This window comes from Balaenoptera physalus, assembly GCF_965194825.1.
Source record: "Balaenoptera physalus genome assembly, chromosome: 10".
Taxonomy (NCBI): domain Eukaryota; kingdom Metazoa; phylum Chordata; class Mammalia; order Artiodactyla; family Balaenopteridae; genus Balaenoptera; species Balaenoptera physalus.
Window position 1 is genome coordinate 106,882,711 of NC_138889.1, and position 21,953 is coordinate 106,904,663.

A 21,953-nucleotide genomic window follows, 5' to 3' on the forward strand; every position below is an offset into this window, starting at 1 on the left:
GTCCATTTAAAGACCTCGGGACAAAAGCGGTCGCTGTCTGTGCTCCGTGCAGACAGGTGCAAGCCCAGCTGGGCTGGATCCTCCGCGTCACCGAGCCCATCTGCTGGGGGATGGGGTGGGCTGTGTTTCCTTGACGGATTTTTGAGTGCCCCCAACCCCCGGCGGAGCGGAGGAGACCATGGCCCCTCAGGGCTCCCAGGCCGAGCTGGAATTCGGAGGACCCCTGGGTAATGGGGCAGAGAGAGGGGGTACTTGGGGCCAGAGCTATGCAAGGGAGAACTGGAGGGTTGAGCTATGAGCGGGGATGGGGGCAGGATCTGAGGATGAAAGGCTTTGAGGGGTATCGGGAGTCAGAGGATCTAGGAGTTTGCGGGGGAGCGTCTGGAGAGGGGGCTGAGGAGGAACCAGGTCCGGCGGCTGCAGAGCAGGGGGTTTGTGGCATGGAGGACCGGGCGGACTAGGGGGAAGAGGAGCAGGATCCTCGAGGGGACCAAGACAGAAGTCAGAGAAGGGGGCCGAGGGCGGAGGCCGGGATGTGGAAGACGGCGACGGGAATGCTGAGGGGGCCGCCTGCGGGGGTCCGGGAGAGTTGGAGAGCGGACCCCCGCCGCGACTGCCCCCTTCCCCAGGCGCTGCGGCGCTGCTGCTGCTGCTTCCCGCCACCATGTTCCACCTGCTGCTGGTAGCCCGCTCGGGCCCGGCGCGCCTCCTGGGTCCCCCCCCTTACGTGCCGGAACTCGAGGAGCTGTGGAGCCCGTGGGCGCTGTTGCTGTGTCTCACCTGGCTCGGCCTGCAGGCGGCGCTCTACCTCTTGCCGGCGCGCAAGGTGCGGACGCGGCTCGCGGACGCGCGGGGGAGGCGGGCGGAGAGAGGGTCTTGGCGAGAAGAAAGACACCCTCAACCCTTAGCACCCTTTTGTGCCCACAGGTGGCCGAGGGGCAGGAACTGAAGGACAAGAGTCGACTGCGCTACCCCATTAACGGTGCTTGGGGGCTGGGTTCTTGCGCGGAGTTGTGGGGATGGGGGTGGAGCCCCAGGCCCGGTGGGGAGGTCTATGGAGATGAGCCCGCGACCCCAATTTCTATTTTGTGCCTCTTTTACGCCCAGGACAGACGTAGGGGGTTCCACTGGCTCCCTCCACACCCCTCCTCCCTCCACTCCCAGCATTGCTGCCACTCTATGCACCAGAGAAGTGGCTGGGGTGACCCTAACGGCTTGGGACAAGGTCTGCGACCTCCCTGGGCTTTAGGCTGTGTGTGTGTGTGTGTGTGTGTGTGTGTGTGTGTGTGTGCGCGCGTGTGTATTTGGGGGTGGGGCGAAGGGGGAGGGGCGCAATCCCCAGGTCTCACTGTGTGCTGTGGTTCAGGCTTCCAGGCCCTGGTGCTGACAGCCCTGCTGGTGGGCCTGGGGGTGTCAGCCGGGCTGCCCCTGAGCGCGCTCCCGGAAATGCTCCTGCCCTTGGCCTTTGCGGCCACCCTCACCGCCTTCATCTTCAGCCTCCTTCTCTATCTGAAGGCTCTGGTAGCCCCTGCCTCTGCCCTGGCACCCGGGGGGAACTCAGGTGAGAGGAGTCCCAGTAGGGGGTGGATGCAGGCAGATGGGGGTGCTTGCTTGCACCTCACCCTCCCATTATTCTCCAGGCAATCCCATTTACGACTTTTTCCTGGGACGGGAGCTCAACCCGCGCATCTGTTCCTTTGACTTCAAATATTTCTGCGAACTGCGGCCTGGCCTCATCGGCTGGGTATGCTGGGCATGGCTAAGTGGGCCTCCAGCCAGGAGGAGGGGTGGGATGGGTGAGCAGTGCCTGGGCTGCGCAGGGCCAATATTGTGCTGACATAAATCATTAATCATTCATTCCACAAATATTTGTTGAGTCCATCATGTGCCCAAGCATTGCTCTAAGTACTGGGAAACAAAAGAAACAAAAGTTGCAGGAAAGAAAGAAAAAAACCTCTGTCTTCATGAAGCCTACATTCTAGTGGGAAAGACAGATAAAAAATAAGTAAAATATGTATCGCATGTCAGGGGACGCTAAGTGCTATGGGGAAAAAGTGAGGGAGTTAGGAGAGCAGGTGCAATTATAAATAAAGCGGTCAAGCGCAAAATCTATTTCGAGGAGAAGAGAGAGTGATCCTGTGCTGCTTGCTGGTCAAAGCGGTGCAGAACTTCAAACTGGTCACTGGGTTTAGCAACCTGTCACTGGTAGCCTTGAAAACAGGCCAACTGTGTTTTTTTGGTTATAATCACCCATACTGGACTGTGGTCAAGATTTCCTGAAGGGTTTCTTGAGCAAGGTCCCTGTCACCCTGGAAACTACCTCATCCAGAGACGGGAGGAGTGAATGCTGGGCGCCCGTCACAGATCTGGTCTTCAAGGCTGTTTCCTCATCATGTGTGAAATGGGATAAAGTAAGAGCTTCCTCCCAAGATTGTTGTGAGGATTAGAGGTGGTAACCTGATTGGCAGCCTCAAGCCCAGTGCTACCAGAATGGGGGTGCTCAGTATAGGCTGGCTGCCAGCTCATCATTATCGAGCACTTACTAGGTGCTTAGTGCTTCACACACATTATGGTCCATGATGATCTCCCTTTTCTACATGGAGGTGGGGAAAATAGGCTTTAGAGAGGGTAAGCAGCTTGCCCAGGTGGCGAAGCTGAGATTCAAAACCAGGTCTGTTTTGTTTTTTTTTTTTTTTTAATTTTATTTATTTATTTATTTTTGGCTGTGTTGGGTCTTCGTTTCTATGCGAGGGCTTTCTCCAGTTGTGGCAAGTGGGGGCCACTCTTCATCGCGGTGCGCGGGCCTCTCACCATCGCGGCCTCTCTTGTTGCGGAGCACAGGCTCCAGACGCGCAGGCTCAGTAATTGTGGCTCACGGGCCCAGTTGCTCCGCGGCATGTGGGATCTTCCCAGACCAGGGCTCGAACCCGTGTCCCCTGCATTGGCAGGCAGATTCTCAACCACTGTGCCACCAGGGAAGCCCAAAACCAGGTCTGTTTTAACTCTCAAGCCTGAAGTGTGCAGTTGCTCCCAACAGTGCTCTCCCAAAAGGAACACTACAGGACACGGCAAGAGAAAACAGGCCAGGAGGTGGTCCAGTGCAGTCTCTGTGCCCCTGGGTACAGGGGCTGGAGCCACTCAACAAAGGCCTGGAGAGTTAGTGACGGACAGCTGAGAGAAGGGCACAGGCGGGCCACTGCCTTTCCAGGCGCTGCACCTCACCTCTGTGGAGACGGACTGGGAACAGACTGCCCTGTCTCACCCGCTGTGCAACCCCCAGGTCCTCATCAACCTGGCCTTGCTGATGCAGGAAGCAGAACTTCGGGGGAGTCCCTCACTGGCCATGTGGCTGGTCAATGGCTTCCAGCTACTATATGTGGGTGATGCCCTTTGGCACGAGGTGAGGCAGGACTGGGCTAGGGAGGGAGAGGGTGCCTGAGGACCTCGTGGGGACTAAGCCAGTGTGTCTGGGTCCTGTCCCTGCAGGAGGCGGTCCTCACTACCATGGACATCATACACGATGGGTTTGGCTTCATGCTGGCCTTTGGGGACCTCGCCTGGGTACCCTTCACCTACAGCCTGCAGGCCCAGTTCCTGCTGTACCACCCAGAGCCCCTGGGGTTGCCCCTGGCCTCGGTCATCTGCCTCATCAATGGTCAGTCACGAAGGGGCAGCGTTCTCCCTCCCCCTTTCATTCGTTCACTATTTATTCAGCACCCACTAGGTAGGTGCTAAGCCTCACACCCTTCTTTAAAGCCAAGGGCTGGGTCCCAGGTCTCCTGGCAGACTGAGTCTAGGCTGTGGGTAGTTGGTCAGGGTCAGACAGAAGGCCCCTGACTGCCTGCTCACGCTTTCTCCCAGCTGTTGGTTACTACATCTTCCGTGGAGCCAATTCTCAGAAAAACACCTTCCGGAAGAATCCTTCTGATCCCAGAGTGGCTGGTGAGCTGGGTTTCTGGGGTGCCATGAAGCGAGGTCGGGCAGCTGGACTTCCAGGGGGTCCCCCATCCCACTACGTGTCTTTCCCCAGACCTTGAGACCATCTCTACAGCCACAGGGCGACGGCTGCTGGTGTCTGGGTGGTGGGGTATGGTCCGCCATCCCAACTACCTTGGAGACCTCATCATGGCTCTGGCCTGGTCCTTGCCCTGCGGTGAGTGGTTTGGGTTGGCGCACGGCAGGGGCCGTTAAGTGTGTGAGGGGCAGAGGTGGAGTGGTGAGCACAGGATGCCCAGTCTGGGTGTGGAATGGAGAACAGGGCGGCACCCCAGTGGAGGGAGTAGTCAGGGAGCTGGGGATGGACTCAGGGTGTGGCTGGGCCAGACCTCTGTGACAGCCTAGCACGCCAGCACTCCCTGCAGACCTTGGACCTTTCACCATGGAGCCCTGATGGCCCCGTGAGCCATTAGCTTTGGAAAACTTTGTGAACTGGGGGGCTGGCTGAGTGGTCAAGAGAGACCCCTTTCCCCACAGGGGTGTCCCACCTGTTGCCCTACTTCTACCTCCTTTACTTCACTGCGCTGTTGGTACACCGTGAGGCCCGGGATGAGCAGCAGTGTCTGCAGAAGTATGGCCTGGCCTGGCACGCATACTGCCGGCGTGTGCCCTATCGAATCGTGCCCTACATCTACTGAAGCAGCTCCACGTGTCCCACGTCGGGCCACGTGCCCACCCAGCTGCCAGCACACCCAGCACCAGGAGCCTGGACTCACCTGGCACTCAAGGGCCTGCACCCTACCCTGCTCTGAGCTCCGACAGGCAGTGGTGAACAGTCTGATAGGTGGTTGGAGCAAAAGGGGAAAACGAAGCCAAAATGGAGTGGAGGGGCTGCTCTTCCTCCTTGGATAAACATCTGGAACGTTTGGTGCTGCTTCTCTCCCTTTCTGGGGCCAGGTTGTTTAAAAACTGGCTGGGTCAGCCCCCATCAGGGAGAAGCTGACAGGTGGTCTGTGGGCCCAAGCGTTTGGGGGTGGGTGGCACAACAGCTGTCACTCAGAAATGGGCACTGGCGATAGGGCAGACCAGTTACAGCTTTATTAATGACAAAGAGCGTCCAGTTCAGCCAAGGAGCTCCTCAATGAGAGTCCTCCGGGCAGGTGGCAGGGGGCCTCCCCAAAGCTGCTCCAGCTCCCCAGTGAGGGCTGCCACCTCCACGGCTGCCACAGTGTGGGCTCGGTGGGCCCTGGCACAGTCTAGAGCCAGGGGTGTGAGGGCCTCCTCATTTTCGTTGGTCCAAGACAGCAGGAACTGGCACTTCTTTCGGGCCCGGTAGAGGCGATCTCGTTCCTCAGGGGCCACAGCTTGTTTCCGGGCCCGGCCCAGGGTCTGTGCCAGGTCCCCCAGTGCTGCCAACGTGTAGCCTTTCTGGTTGGCCGGGCCCTCACCCAGCAGGATGCGGGCGGCCTCGCGCATGGCGCCCCGTGTGCCCAGGGGTCCGGGGGGATGCTCGCCTGCTTCCAGCACGTGGGCTGCGGCCTGCAGGGCCTCCTTGGTAGAAGCGAAGACTTGCTGGGCGCCCAGGACTCCAGAAACGCTGAGCAGCGTGGCACAGAAGTCAGAGAGCAGTGCCTCGTCGCCGCCGTGATACAGGGCAAGAGTGTGTGCGTAGGCGAACAGCACGTTGGGCAGCTGGAAGCGCACAAGCGGCGACGCCCGGCCCCTGCTCAGGCTGGCCAGCGTGGGGATCCGGGTGGGCACGGCGGGAGGGCAGGCCCCGGGGACGTCTCCGAGAACTGGCTCGGCAGCCGCAGGCTCATCCTTCTCGGGTTCCGGTGGCGTCCTCGCAGGGGAGGGCTCCAGCTCCTCGGCGTCACAGCCCGGGGCATCACCCAGCTCCTCCAGAAGCCGCGGCCCGGCGCCGCGACCCCACCACCAAGGCCGCCACGGGGGCAGCAGCCGCCCGGCCTCGCCTCGGCTCAGCAGCCGCTCGAAGGCCGCCTTCTCGGCCGGGGCCAGCCGCTCCCAGAGTCCTGAGAGGCCGCCGGGCGCCGGACCAGGCCTGAGGCCTGCGTCCTCGGGCTCGTCCTCGGTCTCACGTTGCTGACGCAGCCGGAGTAGGGCGCTGGCCAGGCGGCTGGGAGAGGCGCTGCGGCCGCGCAGCTCTCCCAGCACCTGGTCACGGTAGAAGTCTTCGGCGCAGGTGCCATGCGCCCGGTAGCAGCGCAGCGAGCAGTAGGGCACGTTACAGCGAGGGCAGGTGTAGCGCGCTGGCTGGGCCTCCCCGGCGGGGCAGAAACCACAAGGCCCGGCCAGCTCCATGGCAACTGGCGCCGCACACCACCCGGGAACGCACAAGGGCAGCAGATCGGAAACTTCCGGCGCTTCTCGGTTACTTCCGCCTCTTTGCGGGGCCGACGGAGCGCTTAGTCAAAGCTCTTCGAGGACTCTCGTCAGTTTCCGCCCGCACTCGGAAGCCAAGCCCCACCCCTCTCTTGAGCCGCGCTTGGGCATGCGCCGGAACCGGTGGGGAGGTACGCGCTCAGTCCCAGGCTTCGGCGCCAGCCCGGTCCTGCGCGGTGGGAGCGTAGGGAAAGTGCGTCCGGCGGACGCTTCGTCGGTACCAGCTCGCCCCCTAGTGGTTGCCTTTTTAGCACTATAAAGCGCTGCGGCAAAACCCAATCTTTGCTAACCTTAATCTACTCTGGGCCACTAATTGTGCCAAGCCCATGGGAGATGAGGCGTCCCTGCGCTGAAGGGGCAGCCATTCTACTAGGGGACACAGACAAAGGGGAGAGTGGAAGAAGGCCAAGGTGGGGTACCTAGCCTAGACTGGGTGTGTTGGGGGCATTTCCCCTCTTGAGAAGAAGCATTAACAAATATTTGAGCTCCTGCTTGACTTCCTCATCCAACTTTAAAGTGCAAACTTCACACTAGGCGGCGAAAACACATTGAAGAGCAAAATGAGATGAGGTGCCTGCCCTAATGGAGCTCACAGTTTGTGGTAGAGTGCGGGTGACGACTCACAACCTGTGCCAAGCACTGCGAAGTCTGATCCATGGCACCCCTAAAAACTCGCTCTGGTTCTTTGGTCCCTCACCTCACTCATATCCAGCCCCACCTCTAGTCAGCTCTGCCTTCGAAATACCTTGTCTCTATCTCAATTTGGATCATGTTTCCCTACCAAGATCTGGATGGATTTGAAGAGTCTGCTCATTTTTGCAGCCCCTTCACCACTGGTGGTCTAAGCTACTTGCTCAACTGGATGACACCAGCTTAACTGGTTTCCTTTTTTCTTGCCAGCCCTCCAGAAAAGTCAGCCAGAGAAAATACTAGATCCCAAGTCAGATCACATCAGGCCCTTGCTTAAAACCCTGACCTGCACTTGGACTCAAACCAAACTCCTCTCCACATCTGGCAAGACCCTGCAGGATCTGCCACACACCTTTGCACACAGGTTTCTTGGCTGGAACTCTCATCTCATCAGCTCCTGTTTCAGGTCTCACATATCCCATCGTCAGAGACCTCCCCTAGCTTATCTGTCCACCTGTCACACTCCCTTTTATTACAGCACCCTGCTTACTTTCTGAGGCCATTAACACTTGTAACTAGTTTCCTTGCTTTCCTCACAAGAATCTAAACTCCTAAAAGGGATGGGGGCCAATGTCTTTCTAGGAAGCTCACTGTAGAACTCAAAAATAGCCAATACATTTGTGCACTTTCTAGAATGCAGGTGCTGATCTAAGCACTTTACGTAAAATTCTCAAAGCAACTCTCAAGAGATGATGGCAGTGGACTTCCCTGGTTGGTGGTCCAGTAGTTAGGACTTGGCGCTTTCACTGCTGGGGCCCGGGGTTGATCCCTAGTCGGGGAACTAGGATTTCACATGCTGTGTGGCGCAGCCCAAAAAGTCAGCCAGCTAGTGAATAAATGGAACAAGGATCCAAACTCAAGGCAGTCCAAGTCTAGAGCCCAAGGTCTTTACCCCATAGTATGCTGTATTCCAAGAACCAGCAGGTTCAAAAAGCTTAGCAGAATGAACAAATGGGTAAGCATGTGTTGCTAGGAGGAAACTTGAATCAGCCCCCGAGAACTCCAATTCTGAGAACACTGAAACAATCAACTGAGCCACCTCACCTGTGATTAGGTTAGCAAGGCCCATCAGGTAATCAGAACAAACACGATCACTGCAGTACTAATGTAATCAGGCAATATTTTCTGAAGCTGGGGCAGACCAGATTCCTGGTCTGGATTCTACTAAAGCCACAGCTGGTTCCAAGTGCAGGGAAATGCTAAACTGGTGTTCCCTGATACATCTTCTACTCAAATCAATCTCCTCCTCTCCACTGCTGCCGCTATAAAACCTCTCCCACCACGATGGTTCCTGCTATCTTCTGTTTAAAAGAAAAAGACCGAAAATAAGAAAGTATTTGGAAGTTAATTATCAAGTTATTTGGCATTGGGATTGGAATTTTCCTCAACTCTCCACCTGAAGGGCTGGCATTTATGGTTACCAGTTTTCACAGGAATCTTCTTTTTGTAGTTTACCACTCCTCCACCTCCACCCACAAATCCCTGCCAAGCTGCTGACTCCTGACACCGCCAAGAAAACCAAAATGAGGCCTCACTGTTCTTCATACCACCAGCCTTAGAAGCCACATCTCTCCCTGAGGTTCTGCACATGAAGATGAAACCATGAGATGATTGGGCTAAACGACTTTATTAGAGAAAGCCAAAATGACAACAGACTTAAGAGTTAGCATTGGGGCCCTTCTTCTTGCCAAAGGTAGGCACAACATTGACAAAGCGCCGGTTGTACTGCATACGCCTCTTGGCCCGGCCCGTCTTCTTCTTCTTTTTCTCTTGTTTGGCCACCTGGGAAAAGGGAGGGATGATCAAACCTGGGTTGTCTCTTCCATGCCTTCCCTCAGGTTCATCGCCAGGAAGGGAGAAAGCAAACAGGGCAAGAGCCAAGGGTTTTGGCTTAGCTGTGCCAGAAGAAAACAAAGTCCAAACAACACCACTAATACTCTCACTTACCTTCGGTGTCTGACCTCTTACTTTCCCGGCTCGGGCCAGGGAACCATGGACTTTACCTGTGATAGGAAAGGAGGACAGCAAGCAGTTAGAACAAGAAGGCCCCACCCAGCAGAACCCTTTCTCCCTCAACTCAAGCTTAAAGGCAAGATGGGCCCAACAGGAAATGAAAACAAAGTCAGAGATTTGAATTCTAAGAATGTCTAGTCTGGTACATTCTGGGGTGTCACTTCAGAATTTTCCAGCTACTGACCTTAAAACCTAAAGAGCACTGTGGAAATCTGGTCCTATCTCCTAATTTTAGGGAGTAAATTGGGACACAGACAAGGATCTTATCTAGTAAGTGACTGAAATAGAATGACACTCTGGCTCAGTCTCCCATGGACCTCTCAAAAGTTCGTTCTGAGAGAGGTAAACAGGAAGGACCACCCTGGACTGAGAACACACCCTACACCCATGAGCTTACAAAGCAGTTCACAACACAGACCTCCCCAACTCACCTCCAAGCATGCGGCCAGCTACTTCCAGAGTGCTCAGAGCCTCCACCCCACACTGGCCCAGGGAAGCCTCATCCTCTAGGGGCGTGCCTGCCATGAGCAGGACTTGATCTTCTGGAGCGATGCCCTCCAACGAGGCTACATGAGCCTACAGGGAAAAACGAGACTCAGCGTTCCCGCGGCGGGCGAGGATGAAAAACACAAAAGACCCCAGGAAGTACCACGGAGCCTTACCTTGATCTGGGCGACCGTCTCCTGGCCGGTCACCTCGAGAGTGTGTAGCTCCTGGGCGCGGACAAAGAGCTGCATATTGGCGACTGAAAAAAAAAAGGGGGGGGTGCTTTTAAGAGAAGAAATACTCTGGGCGAGAGGAGGGTCAGGAAATGGGTGGCGGGCCGGGGACGACGGCGCCAAGAAGTAGGTGGTCTCGGGGTCTCACGTGGGTAAGGCCGGGCCTGCCAGGGAGGTCCGACAGGGACTGGCCCGGGCCCCAGAGCAGCCCTTCTTCCCCTGTTTTTCCCGCGTCCTCTAACCTCGCGGCCAACCTGCGAGCCCTTCGGCTCCATCCGTGGCACAAACCTTACCTGAACCGCGGATACCGCTGCCGCTACCGCGAAGATGGAGTCGAGAAAGAGGAAGGAGCGAGGGCGCGCACGACCTCACCGCCTGCTGCGTGTCACGTCACTGTTGAGCGACCGCCAAGGCCTCTGAATTTTGTACCGCCCTAGGCCGCTTGGCTCCGCCTCTTTGTGCTTTGCGCAGGCGTTCTCTCGGTCCCGGGGGCCGGGCGAGCCGGAAGGGGTGGGGCCAGGCTGGCTGCGCGCGCAGAAAGCGAGTGTACGTGGGAGTTCAAGATGGCAGCGACCATGATTCGGGCTGTGCAGCGGGGCTGGATCCCGCCGGGCTGCGGGCTGCGGCGACTGGTGAGAACGCTGAGCGTGAAGCTGGGGGCAGAGGGCGGGGTGGAGGCTCACTGTATTTCTTGTAGTCTTAAAACCGCGTCCCTACTTAGGGGGCACTTTTCCGGAGCTCAGATGAAAGATTGACAGGGAAGGTGGCAGGGCCTGGAGCGCGTTTCGGAGTGCGGGGCTTGAAATATGATTGGAGTACAACTTTAGTTAGAACTGGGGGTGCTGCACATAGACTCTCGCTGCCTAGTGTTTTGAAGGGGAAACCGTACCAGAGTGTGGGAATTGGCCCCAGCTCGTTGGCGACACTTCTGAGAACCTGGGACTCACGATATATAGGCCACTTCATCTTCTCATTCTCATTGTAACCCTGGGGCCTATCAGGAGTCCAGGGTATCTGCTGGGAGAAGTATGGGAGGACAGACTCCGGAATGTGACCTTAGGTAGATTGTTTGCTAACGTCTTAATCTTTCTTGGATGTACACAGGGGGGTAATAAAATACCTAATTTGTCGAATTAAACGAATTAAGTGAAAACAGTGCGTGTAAGCACTTAGTGCCTGGTGGTGTCCATATGAGGCTGAAACATTCCAGGTGAGAAAGGGTCACATCGGATGCGTGTGAGTGGGAAATTATCACGATTGCTGAAAGAGCATAACCCAGAACTAGAATATGTAAGTAGAATCTTCACAGGAAACTTTAAAATACTGAAAAATGCCGTATTGGTCACACTTACGGTTACTCAGCTTTTCAGATGTATACACACACTTCTGAGTTCCACAGAAATCCTAAGAGAGGCAGGCCCTTCCGAGTTCCTGAACTTCATTTTCAGTCCCACTTGTACCCTGCACCCTGGCAAACTGAAGTCTGGTGCTTTCCTACCTCCAACCTTTTGTTTATACTATTCTCTCTGCTTGTCATGTTTCCTTTTTCTACTTAACTGAAGTTCTCCCTGTTCTGGGGTGGTGGATGGGGCGTGGGGGATGGGTAAGCTGATGGAGAGATTTTTTTTTTTTCCCCCCTCGGAGCCAGACCCAGGGGCCTCCTGATTACCCCAGCTTCGTGGAGTCTGTGGATGAATACCGTTTTGTGGAGCGCCTGTTACCCCCCACCAGCATCCCAAAGCCCCCAAAGCATGAACATTATCCCACTCCTAGTGGCTGGCAGCCCCCCAGAGGTGAGCTGGGTGATGGGGATGGCTTGAAGGCTGCAGGGAAACATCCCCCTCCCTAGAGGTCTATCTGCCCTGGCTGAGGCTCTGGACTCCCCAGAGGGTTCAGGACTTGTGTTGAGATCTCTCAGAGCTAGCATCTGTCTTACGTTCAACAAAGGGCCCAGGATTGGAGACCTGTTTTGCTAGTAGCCATCCATCCACGCTACTGGGGTGAGGTCTTCCCATGTGGGAAAAGTGAAGCATAGAGAGAAGACCCAAGAATTTGGACCCCCACCTCCACCCCCGGCCATAATTGAGAACACAGCTTGGGAGGTGGGCAGTTCTGGGTCCAAATTTGGCTTTGCTATCCATTGCCAGTATGGTTGAGTTAGTCACTTAGCTTCTCCCAACCTCAGTTTCAGCAAAATAGAGATCATCTGCTCAGCACATAAAGCATGTCATGCAGAGCCCAGCCTGTGGTAGGTGTTCAGTTCTTATAAACCCCCATCCCTTTGTGACAGAGACTGATTTTAGCCTCCCTGACCCAGTGGAGAAGGGCAAGGATTGGCTCCAGAGGGGGACTCAAAGATCCCGGGAGGCATAGCCCTGACCTCATTTCTTCTTGAGCACCTTCTGGTGCCAGGCCTGTGCTCGGCCTTGAGGTACCAGGGTGAACAAGCTGGTCCTGGCTCTAAACTTAGGAAAAGAGCAGGTCTCCTGATCTGAAGTCTGGAGGTGGCTTTGCGGTTAGGTTCACCGACCCCCTGCACACTCTGAGGAGAAAGGTCTTGGCTGAGGTGAGATGAAGTCTGGGAACATTTGACTTATCACTGTCTCTCTCTGTCATAGACCCCCCACCCAACCTGCCCTACTTTGTGCGACGCTCTCGTATGCACAGCATCCCAGTCTACAAAGACATCACGCATGGAAACCGTCAGATGACTGTGATCCGGAAGGTGGAGGGGGACATTTGGGTAAGTGGGTGGGTGGGTCAGGGTCCGATTCTGACCTTTCAGGGCTGAAGGGATGGGAACCCTCTAGAGGGAAAGGTCTGACCAGGCCTGACTCATTATCTTCCCCCAGGCCCTGCAGAAGGATGTGGAAGATTTCCTGAGCCCACTGCTGGGGAAGACACCTATCACCCAGGTCAATGAGGTGACAGGTACCCTTCGGGTCAAGGGCTACTTTGACCAGCAGCTCAAAGCCTGGCTTCTGGAGAAGGGCTTCTGAAGCCCAGCTGAGCAGCCTGCACGACCAGTGTCCCCCTGCGACCGGAGTGCCGGGGATCTCAGGAGGGAAGTGGCTATTGAGGCAGCTAGGGGAAAGGGGCACAGAGACCAGGGTGAGGGCCGTGGAGCACGCCTTGTTTGCATAAAGGAGGAAATGGGATTCTGTATAGGTGCCAGCACTGGGGGAGGGCTGTCTAATATTGGAGACCCACCAGGAACAGCCAAGCTAGGGGGGAGCATTAATTCCCCCGCCCCCCCCCCCCACTTTGGCGTGTTCCTGCTTTCCCTTCATTGGAGCTCCTTGGACTCAGCTATTCAAGCTGTAGAGGTTGTTGATTGCCCCTCTGTTGGAAGCAGTAGCCCAGCCCAGTTTACAGGAGGGTAGCACAGGGCAGACCCATTGGGTACATTCCTTCCTTGGCCCGCAGACCCTCACTGCGGCAAAAAATCCCTGAGCCCTTGCTCTAGGTCAGACCTGACTTGGTAGAGGCTACAGAGAACACAACACGACTCAGACGTGGGTCCTGGAGGTCTTCAGTTCCAAGTGTAGTGCACGTCAGCCCCTCGGCTCATTCCTTTTACCCATGGAGAGGCAAAAAGGCCAGTTACCTCTATTCCATTCCATATTAAGAGTTGGGTCTGACTGGGTTTCCAGCTCCAGCAAATTAATTGATTAGCTTTAGCTAGTCTGCCCACAAGGGGCTCCTCGAGCGCTCCTAGCAGCCCAGCACAGGGCCATCCTTCCCGGGTTGCTGACCTAGTATCAAGGCTGGACAGGGGGTTTGCAGGCAGGAAGATGTGACCTTTTGTCCCTGCCATCCCATCCCACCCCAGCCAAGGAACCTTCACACTTGCCTCATCCTTGGGAGTCACAAGGGCCAAAGGCCCGAGTTCCCACCCCACCTCAGCAGCAAGCTGGCTTAAGACAGTGTTCAGAGCCTGGCTCCCCTACTTGCTCTGACCTAAGGCAGGGTACTTAACCTTTCTGGGGTTCAGTTTCTTCATATGTAAAATGGGTATATCGTCCTAATACCTTAATATTCAACATTGTGCCCAAGAACAGTGCTGGCTTGTGTAAGTAAACCCTCACTCCTGGAGATTCCAGGCCACTCTCGAGTCTACAGCCTGAGTTAAGAAAAAGGAGCGTGGCACACTGATCCTATCACACCAGTTCCACCAGTCATTAATGCAAGTTTTTATTTGGCTGTATATACAATTTAAGCTATTAAAATTTGTACAATATTTACAAATTAAATAATCATCTGAAACTGTCTCCAGCAACTCCTGTAACACAACACCGAGGGGCAAAAGACAGGGGCAGGCAACGCCTTGGCTCCTGTCGTCCCCACCTGGCCCAGAGCCTTTCTAAACTGGAAAGACAGGGAGCTTGGCACTCCTGCTCCCCTTTCCTGGGGTCAAGCATTCAAATTCAAAGACAAAATTTAAGCCAAAAGACAACAGCAAGGAAGTAATTCCAATTCTTCTAAACTCAAGAAAAATTCTGTAAGTTAAGAAGTTGCCTTCTGTAGGTTCTGGGGCTTGCAGTGGTTCAGAAGCAGACACAAGAGCCCTCAGCCTAGAGTGAGGCTGCACAGTGGCTGCTGGGTGAGACCAGGGACAGTCTCGCCTTAGACAAACTGCAGGGAGAAAAGGGCCTGGGGGGGAGGGGCAGAGCAGGGCCCTTCAGTGCTGCCGGCCTGCTCCTCCACCCCAGACACTCCCTTCCCTGAGTTGTGTGGTTGCCAGTAAGACATGGAAATGCCACAGGGCACAAGGGGCACAGCCACCACCACAAAGGGCTCCTGGGGAGTTCAGGTAAGAAAAGGACATCAGTACCAGTCTTGGTGGGTGGGCCCAGGAGCAAGTTCCTGGCCTACCTCCAGCCCCTTGAGTCCACACTTGGGAACGGGAGCTAATACTGTTCGGCACTGCAGCGTGACTCCACACACAAGGGGGGCTCGGAGGGGCTCCCCTTCTCCCAGACAGGGGGTTGGGGGGGGTCAGAGGGCTTCTCAGACACTGCACCTTTCTGCCTTTGTGGCCCCAGCAGAACACAGGGCTGAAGGGTTGGAGAGGAAGGCTGGAACTGACCCAAGATCCCCATGGCTGCCCGGGACTGTAAGGGCTGGAGTCAACTGGGGCCTCAGGCCTCTTTCCACTTGGTCAGATGCCACCTCCTCTGTCTCAGAGCTGGGGGTTACTACTCCCTGGTGCAGATAGAGAGGGAGCTGGCACTTGGTGGCAGGACGTGTTCCAGCGAGGACTGCTCAAGAGTGGGGGCAGGGGCCAGGACTGGGGCAGTGTCAGTGGGCAACAGGAGACTCCAACTTCTGCAGGCGACGGCGGCGGAGCTCTGCTGCGTCAGGCTCCCCATCCTCAGGCAGCTCCTCGGTGCCCGCGGACTCAGGAGCTGGGGACAGAGAGGTCCAGGAGCGGAACCCAGAGAAGTCCCCCGCTCCACCCCGCTGTAGGCTGACCGCAACTACCTGGAGGCTTTTCAGGTTCAGGGGCTGGTGGGGAGGCTCCCAGGGATGGGGTGGTGGCCTCAGAGCTGGGGGTGCTGGTGGAGAAGGCGGCAGCGACAGCTGTAGGGGCAGTCTCCTCAGTGGGGTTGGCTGAGGTGGCAGGCCGGGGGGGCCTAGGAAGAGAAGGGACAAGAGGAGGGCCTTGGCATCCTGGCACGACTGGAGAGATTCTGCCCTCCATGAGCCTTGCAGGGTGCACTCCAGCGCTGATGTGCCTTGCAGCCCCAGTGACCGGCAGACACGACTGAACACATGTTGAATGAATTCTTGGAATTCTATACCACTGATTGATTGTAAACCACTTGCAGGGAGGGACCGCTGGACTTGTTCACTGTTACACTGCAGAGTTGCCACTCTGAGATGCCAGGCACCTTCTAGAGTACCAACTAAGACAGTGCACTGAATAACAAAAAGCACACAAGTCTCAGAGTCAAGCTCCCCTCCAAGTCTGTACCGACACTGCTGGGTGCCAGGCACTTTGTATATGTCCCCTGCGAATAGGAATTAGAACTCTATTCAAATAAGGTAAGGAAGGTCACAGAGCAAGTGAGTAATAAGATCAGGACTTGAACTTGGGCCAAGCTGGCTCCAAGTGACTTTGTATTTGCTGTTTCAGATCAGGGGCAGTGATTCCCAGTCAAAGTGTCACCCTGTGTCAAGAGAGTATACATGATTAACTAAAGTACTGGGAATTATATAAAAGGACAAGACTCAAGGATAGCTCTCTAATAAACACCACTCCTCCTTAGATCCAGACAGGCCTTCTGCAGTGGGAGGATAAAAAGGCACCAAGAACCCCGACACCTTGGGTGTGCCTACAGATAGAATGCCTGAATCGACAGGTATCACAGGGTGGCAGGGGAGAAAAAGGCCCAGAACCACTGCTGGGGGCCTTCTCTCGGCAGCCCCACACCCCTGCTGCCCACCCTGGCCCCCGTGTAGACGCACCCGAGGGAGGCGAGCACGGTGAGGTACTGGTTGATCTGCAGCATGGCGGCATCCAGCAGCGTGTGGATGTTGCGCAGGCTCTGTAGCCGGGCCTCCAGGTGCTGCCGCTCGTGGCCTTCCAGAGCCCGCAGCTCCTCTGGGGTCAGCCCAGCAAAGCCGGCAGGAGGCACAGGCATCGGGGGGAAGGCTGGAGAGAGAGAGAGGCTCAGCCTGGGCTGCCTGGGCCTGACACACCCCCACCTCCCAAAACAACCCCAAGAGCGGCCCAGCTTACCAAAGGGTGGAGGCAGTGGCATGCCCATCCAGGGGGGAGGGAAGGGGAAGCCTGGGGCGGGGCCAGCGTCAGGGGCGGAGGCCGAGCCAGGTGCTGGGGCAGAGGCAGCAGAACCAGCTGTGGTTGTGGCTGCTCCACTGGGCCGAGAAAGGGCTGCGAAAGAGCAAGAACAGGAAGTTAGTTTGTGCTGAGGGGGCTCTGCTTCCCTTCCTTCCACTGCGCTACCTGGCTGGTGCGCTACCCAAGACTCACCTGCACTGGTGGACGGAGGGGCCACAGCGTCTCCGGAGCTGGGGGGAGGTGGGACAGGAGGAAAGGGGCCCATGGGGGGCCACAGCGGGAACATGCCTGGAGGGAAGGGAGGCAGGAGGCCCTGGGCGACTGCAGAGAGAGGACGGGGTGGTGAGAAAAGGTCCAAACTGAGATAGAGCCAGCTCGCACGCAAGGGACCGGGTGTTGGGGCTCTGTCCTCTGCTCCCACAGGCTCTCTCTGAGCCCAGCACAGATCATGCATGACCACAATCATCTGTGTCTCTTCCTGTGACCAGCCCCCTGGCCCCAGACTGAGCTTCGAGGGCAGGGACTCTGATTCACCTCCGCATTTCCCACTCCCAGTCTGGGGAGAGAACCCAGCAGTGTGCTGGATGGCCAGATGAGGGCCACTCACAGTTGGGGGGCTGGGGCAGGAGTGGCGGGGGGTGGGGGGCAGGTGGTGGCCCCTGATCCGCGGGCTCAGGGGGCGGTGGTGACTGGGTCGGCAGCGACGCCCGAAGGACATCCATACGGCAGGTGGGGCAGGTCTGCTGCCGCTGGAACCAGGAGCGCAGGCAGCTGGGGGTCAAGACCAGGCAACAGTTAGCAGGCGCCTAGGGGTCTGCCTTCCAAAGCCGCTCCCTGATGTGCAGGCTGCTCAGGGCATCTCCACCTGGTGTGGAAAATGTGGTTGCAGGGCAGTCTCTTGGCACCAGTCACCATCTCTTCTCGGCAGATGATGCAGACGTTGTCCATCGCCTGGAGTTCCTCTGGGGTGGCGTCTGGATACCTGGTTAGGACAGACCGAGGACACGTCAAGACCAGAGCTGGAGGCAGGGGCACCTGGGCAGAGCTTGGGCGAGCAGCTAGGACAGGCCCACTTACAGTGTGTTCATGTTGCGGATAGCTCGGCGAGACATGATGGCATCTGTCACAGCTTTCTTGAACTGCCTGAAAAGACAGTTTCAGTAGAAGGAGGGAGACGGAGGGGAGGGGTCAGAGCTGTGGCAGGGCAGGGCTAGGCTCACCTCATGGCCAGGTACATAGGCCGGATGGCAAAGAGAGGGAAAGTGTGCACCTTGATCATGATGGTCATGAAAGCCATGTACAGCAGAACCTTGATAAAGCCTGGGGGCAAGGGGTGCAGAGAGCGGCAGGTCACAGGACCTGGTAGGCAGGGCTGGGGACACTGGTGCAGGTCAGGGGAGGTCCAGGCTTGTCTCACCTGTAAACAGCTCCGTGTAGAGCATGTACACGGCCTTATTGTCCCAGGGATTCTCGCTCTGGAGGTCCACAGAGTGCAGCACGTACTTGATGAAGATGGTGAGCACCATAGTCATCAGGATGGCATACTGGGGGCGGGGGACGGACATAAGAACACAGGCCCCGTGCTCCAGCCGAACTGCTGTCCCCAGGCCTGTGCACAGCAGAGTGCCACGGTACAAGCACAGGCTTGGACACAGCCGGGGGCCTCCTGGCTTCTCCACTCACTAGCTAGTGTGACTTTCAGCAACTCGTAGACCTCTCTGAACCTCAGTTTGCTTGTCTGTAAATGACAGAATTAACTGTTCCTTTATAACAACGTTGTTTTGCTGATTAAAAGAGATGCAGGTCAAGTGCTCAGCACAGGGCCTGGCATACAGTAAGCACTCAACAGACGTGAACTGTTGTCACTGGACACGTTCTTCCTCTGCTGGGGACACACCTCCCCAGCTGTCCATCAAGCTAATTCCTTCTGTCCATCAACAGCCAGCTCCTCTGGCATCAACTTCCAGGAAGCCTTCCCTGAGCGCCAGGTCAGGGCTCCTCCTCCACACGCGCCTTTCTGTGCCGTCCCCACTCTCCTAGGAGTGTGTAGAGGGCAGGGGCTGGGACTGACTGATGGCTGCTCCTTGGTGGCCCACGCGGGCTGGCCACAGAGCAGGTGCTCGATAAAGGTTTGTCAGGGCACAACAGTGCCACCTTGGGCTTGTCCTCCCAACCTCCCAAGCCAGTTTTACCTCAAAGCCAAACACCAGCTGCACAGAGGCCCCACGGGTCAGGATGCTGTGATAGGCATGGCTGACGAAGAGGAAGTCCAGGATACCCAGGAGGAACATAAGGGCTGTGGGGACCCCCCAAATGGGAGGTTGGTGGGGTCAGCCCAGGGCCTGACAGCCACTTCCTGCTCTAAGACAGCTCCCACCCTCAAGCCCACCATGGCCCCAGCCATCTAGTCAGGTGGGCACACTCCATTGAACCCGGCCCCCTGGGAACTCCAGTTCTGCCTAGGGGTGGCCCAGGCTCCAGGTGAGGAGGCAAAGAGCTAAGGGGCTAGGCAGCTGAGAAGCCCTGGAGTGGAACAGGCAGAGATGATGCAAATTAACTTCCTAAATTATCTTTCCTGTACAGCTGAGGGCCGAGGGCAGCCTGTGCTCTATGGTATAGGTCCACGGTTAGTGACTTTTCATGTTCCAGTCCTTCATGGTGCCTCTTCTCCCTCCAGCTCCCTCCTCTCCACTCCCATGGGTCTCACTCACAGACAATGCGGCAGTGAAAGAGCCAGGAGATATTGGGGCTGCGTTCCATCTGAGGCAGAGGAGAGAGGGGGCCCGTCAGCAAGGCTGGGGCTCACCCCATGTCCCCACCCCAGCCCTCACTCCACAAGCCTGCCCTCCAGCCCTCTGTCTGCTCCAGAGAACCCCCCGACCCAACTCACAAAATCCACACGGTCCTCAGCCAGCCAGTGAAAACACTTGAGGAAGAGAAGGAGAGTGAAGAGCGCAACAAAGCGGGGGCTGAAGTCATCCCGAAAAACAGTGAAGGCCAGACAAGTCTCAGTGACAGCATACCAGGAGCGTTCCAGAAGATGCTGGAGATTGGGCAAGGAATGATGTGGAACTCAGACATTCTGCTTGCCCAGCTCCCTGCCCCTCACCTTGGGAGCCATGAACATCTCACCTCCATCTCTGCTGCCCTCAGCTGTCCGAAGAACACCTTGCCCATCACCTTGCCCAAGAGGAAGACAAGGACGAAGGCCTGGATGTACAGGACCTAGGAGGGAGGAGAGGCTATGGTTTGAGGTCACTTTCTGCTTTGCTCTGTCCGGGGCTCATCATTCAGGAACCTCTCCACATCCCCATCACAATTTGTTCAAAGTTAGGCCTGGCAGCTACTTCACTTGTCTCCCACTTACCTGACCTTTAGCCCCGCCCCTGTCTCAAACAGACTCCTCCTTCCCTCCCAGGAAGCTCCTCCCTCCCTGAGCCCTGAACTCACTGCCATGCTGGGGCTAGACTTGGTCAAGTACACCACGGTGGGGTAGAACTGGTGCTTGAGGTAGTAGGCATGAGCCACCACGGCCCCGGTCAGCGCCAGGCTGGCCGCCATCATCACGGCGGTGCGGAACATTGCCCTGGCCTCGGGACCTGCAGGGGGAAAGAACTGTGTGACGCCCGTGCTGTGCACACCTAGCACAGTGCCTGAGACGCAGTGCTAATAAACAGGAGAAAGAAAAGGAAACCTCACTTCGTCCTCACCATCATCGCATCAAGAATAGCATATACTCCCCCATTTTACAAATTAGAAGACTGAGACTCAAAGGGGTTAAGTGATCACACTGACGCAAGGCCAGCAGCCTGGGTTAGTCTTGTTTCAAATCTAGGGCTCTTTCCACGCCGCCTGCCAGACCGCCGCCTCCAGGGAAGAATGAGGAAAGGCAGCAGAGTCGGAGGAGGAGGGAACTGCTCCCAGTGCCCCTAAAGTGACGGTGATGGAGTGGGATGCAAAAGCAGAAATCTCCCGCAGCGGGAACGTGCGGCCTGGACCGGGAGAAGCCAAGGCGCTGGGGGGCGCAGCCGGGCAGGCGACAGCGCCGGTGACAGCTCTGCTAGGGTGGGCAGCTCCGACGCGCGCCCCGCGGGAGCGGGCGGGGTACGTCAGCCTGGAACCCTGGCGCTCCCCAACCCCCGGGGCAGTGACAACTCGGGGTACCGGAGAAACGGCCGACCGTCAGGATGCAGGGGCGGGACGGAGAGGGACTCGGGTCGCCTCCACGGTCGCGCACCTGTAAACGCCAGGAGCTGCGAGCGTCGCAGGCGGGGCCGGGCCTCTGAGAGCGGCCGCGCGGGCGCCTGTCTACGGCCAGCTGACAGGCCGAAAGCGGGCGGCGGGGCTGAGGGGGCGCGCCGACCCCGGAGACCTGAAGGGGAAAGATCCAGGTCCTGACTCCAACCCCAACCCGGGCCCGACCCCTGCCCACTCACCAGGAGCCCAGCGCCGCGAGCCCGCTCAAACCCCGCTACTGCGGAGGCGACCCCGGTTAACAACACTCCCCACCCACTGCGAGCCGGAACTTCGGGGGTGAGACACCTCACTTCCGGCGGGGCGGGGCGGGGAATGGATCGTACCAAGTGCCGCCTTTCCTTGCCCGCGCAGCGCGCTCCCCGCGGTGCCGGGAACAGTAGTCCCACCACCCAACTGGGGTTCGTGCTCACGGTTCGAGCGACAGATGGGAGAGGTGGTCTAAGCGGAATAGGGCAACCCGGAGAGGATTAGAGACTCCCTATTTATTAGTCACAGATGGTATCGTCTCCGCCGCTGAGTGGACTCAACCTAGCGGAGGACTCTCAAAGCGGCTGGATTGGCGGGGGGTGGGGGGCATTGTGCGGGCCGTACCATTTGGAGGGGTGAGTATGCAAGGGACAGACACTAAAGGCCTAAGAGAAATAAAGTGTCTTAGAGACTCATTCCAGGGGGATTCACAACAGTCTGACAAATCAGATGCTTTCTAAGAGAACTGGATGCAGGAAAGAAACATATGTCTCCTCTTAGATCACCCCCAAATTGTGTGGGAGTGAGTTGGGTCCCCGTGGCTGCTACTGATTGCTCGAAATAGAGTTACGCTGACCAATAAGAAAAAGAAAGGAAAATCGCTGGCCTATAGAAAGAGAAAAGCAGGTGAGTGGTTGCTAGGGGCGGAAGGTAGCGTTGCCTAGGGCTAGGTCCAACCCGGGTGGGCAGAGAGTACAAAAGGCGCAATCTGTGGGCGGGTGTTCCGCTTCTGCCCCAGGGGACGTTTGTTGCGCTACGAAAGGGAGCTGTGCCTGCGACTGAGTAGAAGGCAGACCTTTCATTCCGGCTAATCTTGGGATGGGAGTGTTCTGTGCAAAGGGATGGATTTCAACGTCGCATGCCCGCACCCCTCCCCAAGCGTA

General features: G+C 57.0%; 5 protein-coding genes across 7 annotated transcripts; 2 read left to right on the top strand and 3 right to left on the bottom strand.

Annotated features, from left to right (window-relative positions):
- The first annotated feature begins 16 nt into the window (after window positions 1–16).
- Window positions 17–4,863, top strand: TM7SF2 (transmembrane 7 superfamily member 2). Of its 2 annotated transcripts, XM_082476990.1 has the most exons (10): window positions 17–227; window positions 630–826; window positions 928–982; window positions 1,367–1,561; window positions 1,641–1,744; window positions 3,281–3,400; window positions 3,487–3,655; window positions 3,862–3,942; window positions 4,031–4,153; window positions 4,474–4,863. In XM_082476990.1, exons 1-10 carry the CDS (start codon window positions 179–181, stop codon window positions 4,632–4,634), a joined length of 1,254 nt encoding a protein of 417 aa, XP_082333116.1. In that variant the 5' UTR covers window positions 17–178; the 3' UTR covers window positions 4,635–4,863. The 2 variants fall into 2 exon arrangements, with proteins under 2 accessions (XP_082333116.1, XP_082333117.1); XM_082476991.1 differs by lacking the exon at window positions 1,367–1,561.
- Window positions 4,864–5,010: 147 nt separating this feature from the next.
- On the bottom strand, window positions 5,011–8,501 carry ZNHIT2 (zinc finger HIT-type containing 2). The gene has a single exon (XM_082476993.1). It carries the CDS (start codon window positions 6,256–6,258, stop codon window positions 5,059–5,061), a length of 1,200 nt encoding a protein of 399 aa, XP_082333119.1. The 5' UTR covers window positions 6,259–8,501; the 3' UTR covers window positions 5,011–5,058.
- A 136-nt stretch (window positions 8,502–8,637) lies between these two features.
- FAU (FAU ubiquitin like and ribosomal protein S30 fusion) lies at window positions 8,638–10,211 on the bottom strand. The gene is made up of 5 exons (XM_082477036.1): window positions 10,055–10,211; window positions 9,705–9,787; window positions 9,474–9,618; window positions 8,977–9,032; window positions 8,638–8,811 (listed from the first exon to the last, which is right to left on the bottom strand). Exons 2-5 carry the CDS (start codon window positions 9,777–9,779, stop codon window positions 8,686–8,688), a joined length of 402 nt encoding a protein of 133 aa, XP_082333162.1. The 5' UTR covers window positions 9,780–9,787; window positions 10,055–10,211; the 3' UTR covers window positions 8,638–8,685.
- Window positions 10,212–10,257: 46 nt separating this feature from the next.
- MRPL49 (mitochondrial ribosomal protein L49) lies at window positions 10,258–14,027 on the top strand. Its single transcript, XM_082477035.1, has 4 exons — window positions 10,258–10,393; window positions 11,410–11,554; window positions 12,380–12,504; window positions 12,614–14,027. Exons 1-4 carry the CDS (start codon window positions 10,325–10,327, stop codon window positions 12,758–12,760), a joined length of 486 nt encoding a protein of 161 aa, XP_082333161.1. The 5' UTR covers window positions 10,258–10,324; the 3' UTR covers window positions 12,761–14,027.
- On the bottom strand, window positions 13,940–21,116 carry SYVN1 (synoviolin 1). Of its 2 annotated transcripts, none has more exons than XM_082476980.1 (16): window positions 21,003–21,116; window positions 20,017–20,165; window positions 19,699–19,791; window positions 19,457–19,609; window positions 19,278–19,326; window positions 18,759–18,862; window positions 17,984–18,110; window positions 17,787–17,886; window positions 17,644–17,709; window positions 17,432–17,548; window positions 17,174–17,337; window positions 16,759–16,887; window positions 16,507–16,659; window positions 16,233–16,419; window positions 15,246–15,397; window positions 13,940–15,169 (listed from the first exon to the last, which is right to left on the bottom strand). In XM_082476980.1, the coding sequence occupies exons 2-16, from the start codon at window positions 20,146–20,148 to the stop codon at window positions 15,063–15,065; spliced, it is 1,833 nt and encodes a 610-aa protein (XP_082333106.1). In that variant the 5' UTR covers window positions 20,149–20,165; window positions 21,003–21,116; the 3' UTR covers window positions 13,940–15,062. The 2 variants fall into 2 exon arrangements, with proteins under 2 accessions (XP_082333106.1, XP_082333107.1); XM_082476981.1 differs by lacking the exon at window positions 21,003–21,116 and adding an exon at window positions 20,804–20,938.
- Window positions 21,117–21,953: the final 837 nt, after the last annotated feature.

Excerpts from the sequence above, each read along its gene's own strand:
- SYVN1 (XM_082476980.1), bottom strand. The coding sequence starts at position 20,148 with ATGTTCCGCACCGCCGTGATGATGGCGGCCAGCCTGGCGCTGACCGGG. Across the intron at positions 19,792-20,016 it reads AGTCTAGCCCCAGCATGGCA|GTCCTGTACATCCAGGCCTT; the intron begins GTGAGTTCAGGG and ends CCTCCCTCCTAG. Across the intron at positions 17,887-17,983 it reads CTACACGGAGCTGTTTACAG|GCTTTATCAAGGTTCTGCTG; the intron begins GTGAGACAAGCC and ends CCTTGCCCCCAG.
- ZNHIT2 (XM_082476993.1), bottom strand. The coding sequence starts at position 6,258 with ATGGAGCTGGCCGGGCCTTGTGGTTTCTGCCCCGCCGGGGAGGCCCAG.
- TM7SF2 (XM_082476990.1), top strand. The coding sequence starts at position 179 with ATGGCCCCTCAGGGCTCCCAGGCCGAGCTGGAATTCGGAGGACCCCTG. Across the intron at positions 1,562-1,640 it reads GGCACCCGGGGGGAACTCAG|GCAATCCCATTTACGACTTT; the intron begins GTGAGAGGAGTC and ends ATTATTCTCCAG. Across the intron at positions 1,745-3,280 it reads GGCCTGGCCTCATCGGCTGG|GTCCTCATCAACCTGGCCTT; the intron begins GTATGCTGGGCA and ends TGCAACCCCCAG.
- MRPL49 (XM_082477035.1), top strand. The coding sequence starts at position 10,325 with ATGGCAGCGACCATGATTCGGGCTGTGCAGCGGGGCTGGATCCCGCCG. Across the intron at positions 10,394-11,409 it reads GCTGCGGGCTGCGGCGACTG|ACCCAGGGGCCTCCTGATTA; the intron begins GTGAGAACGCTG and ends CCTCGGAGCCAG. Across the intron at positions 11,555-12,379 it reads TGGCTGGCAGCCCCCCAGAG|ACCCCCCACCCAACCTGCCC; the intron begins GTGAGCTGGGTG and ends TCTCTGTCATAG.
- FAU (XM_082477036.1), bottom strand. The coding sequence starts at position 9,779 with ATGCAGCTCTTTGTCCGCGCCCAGGAGCTACACACTCTCGAGGTGACC. Across the intron at positions 9,033-9,473 it reads AGCTGGCCGCATGCTTGGAG|GTAAAGTCCATGGTTCCCTG; the intron begins GTGAGTTGGGGA and ends TTCCTATCACAG. Across the intron at positions 8,812-8,976 it reads TAAGAGGTCAGACACCGAAG|GTGGCCAAACAAGAGAAAAA; the intron begins GTAAGTGAGAGT and ends CCCTTTTCCCAG.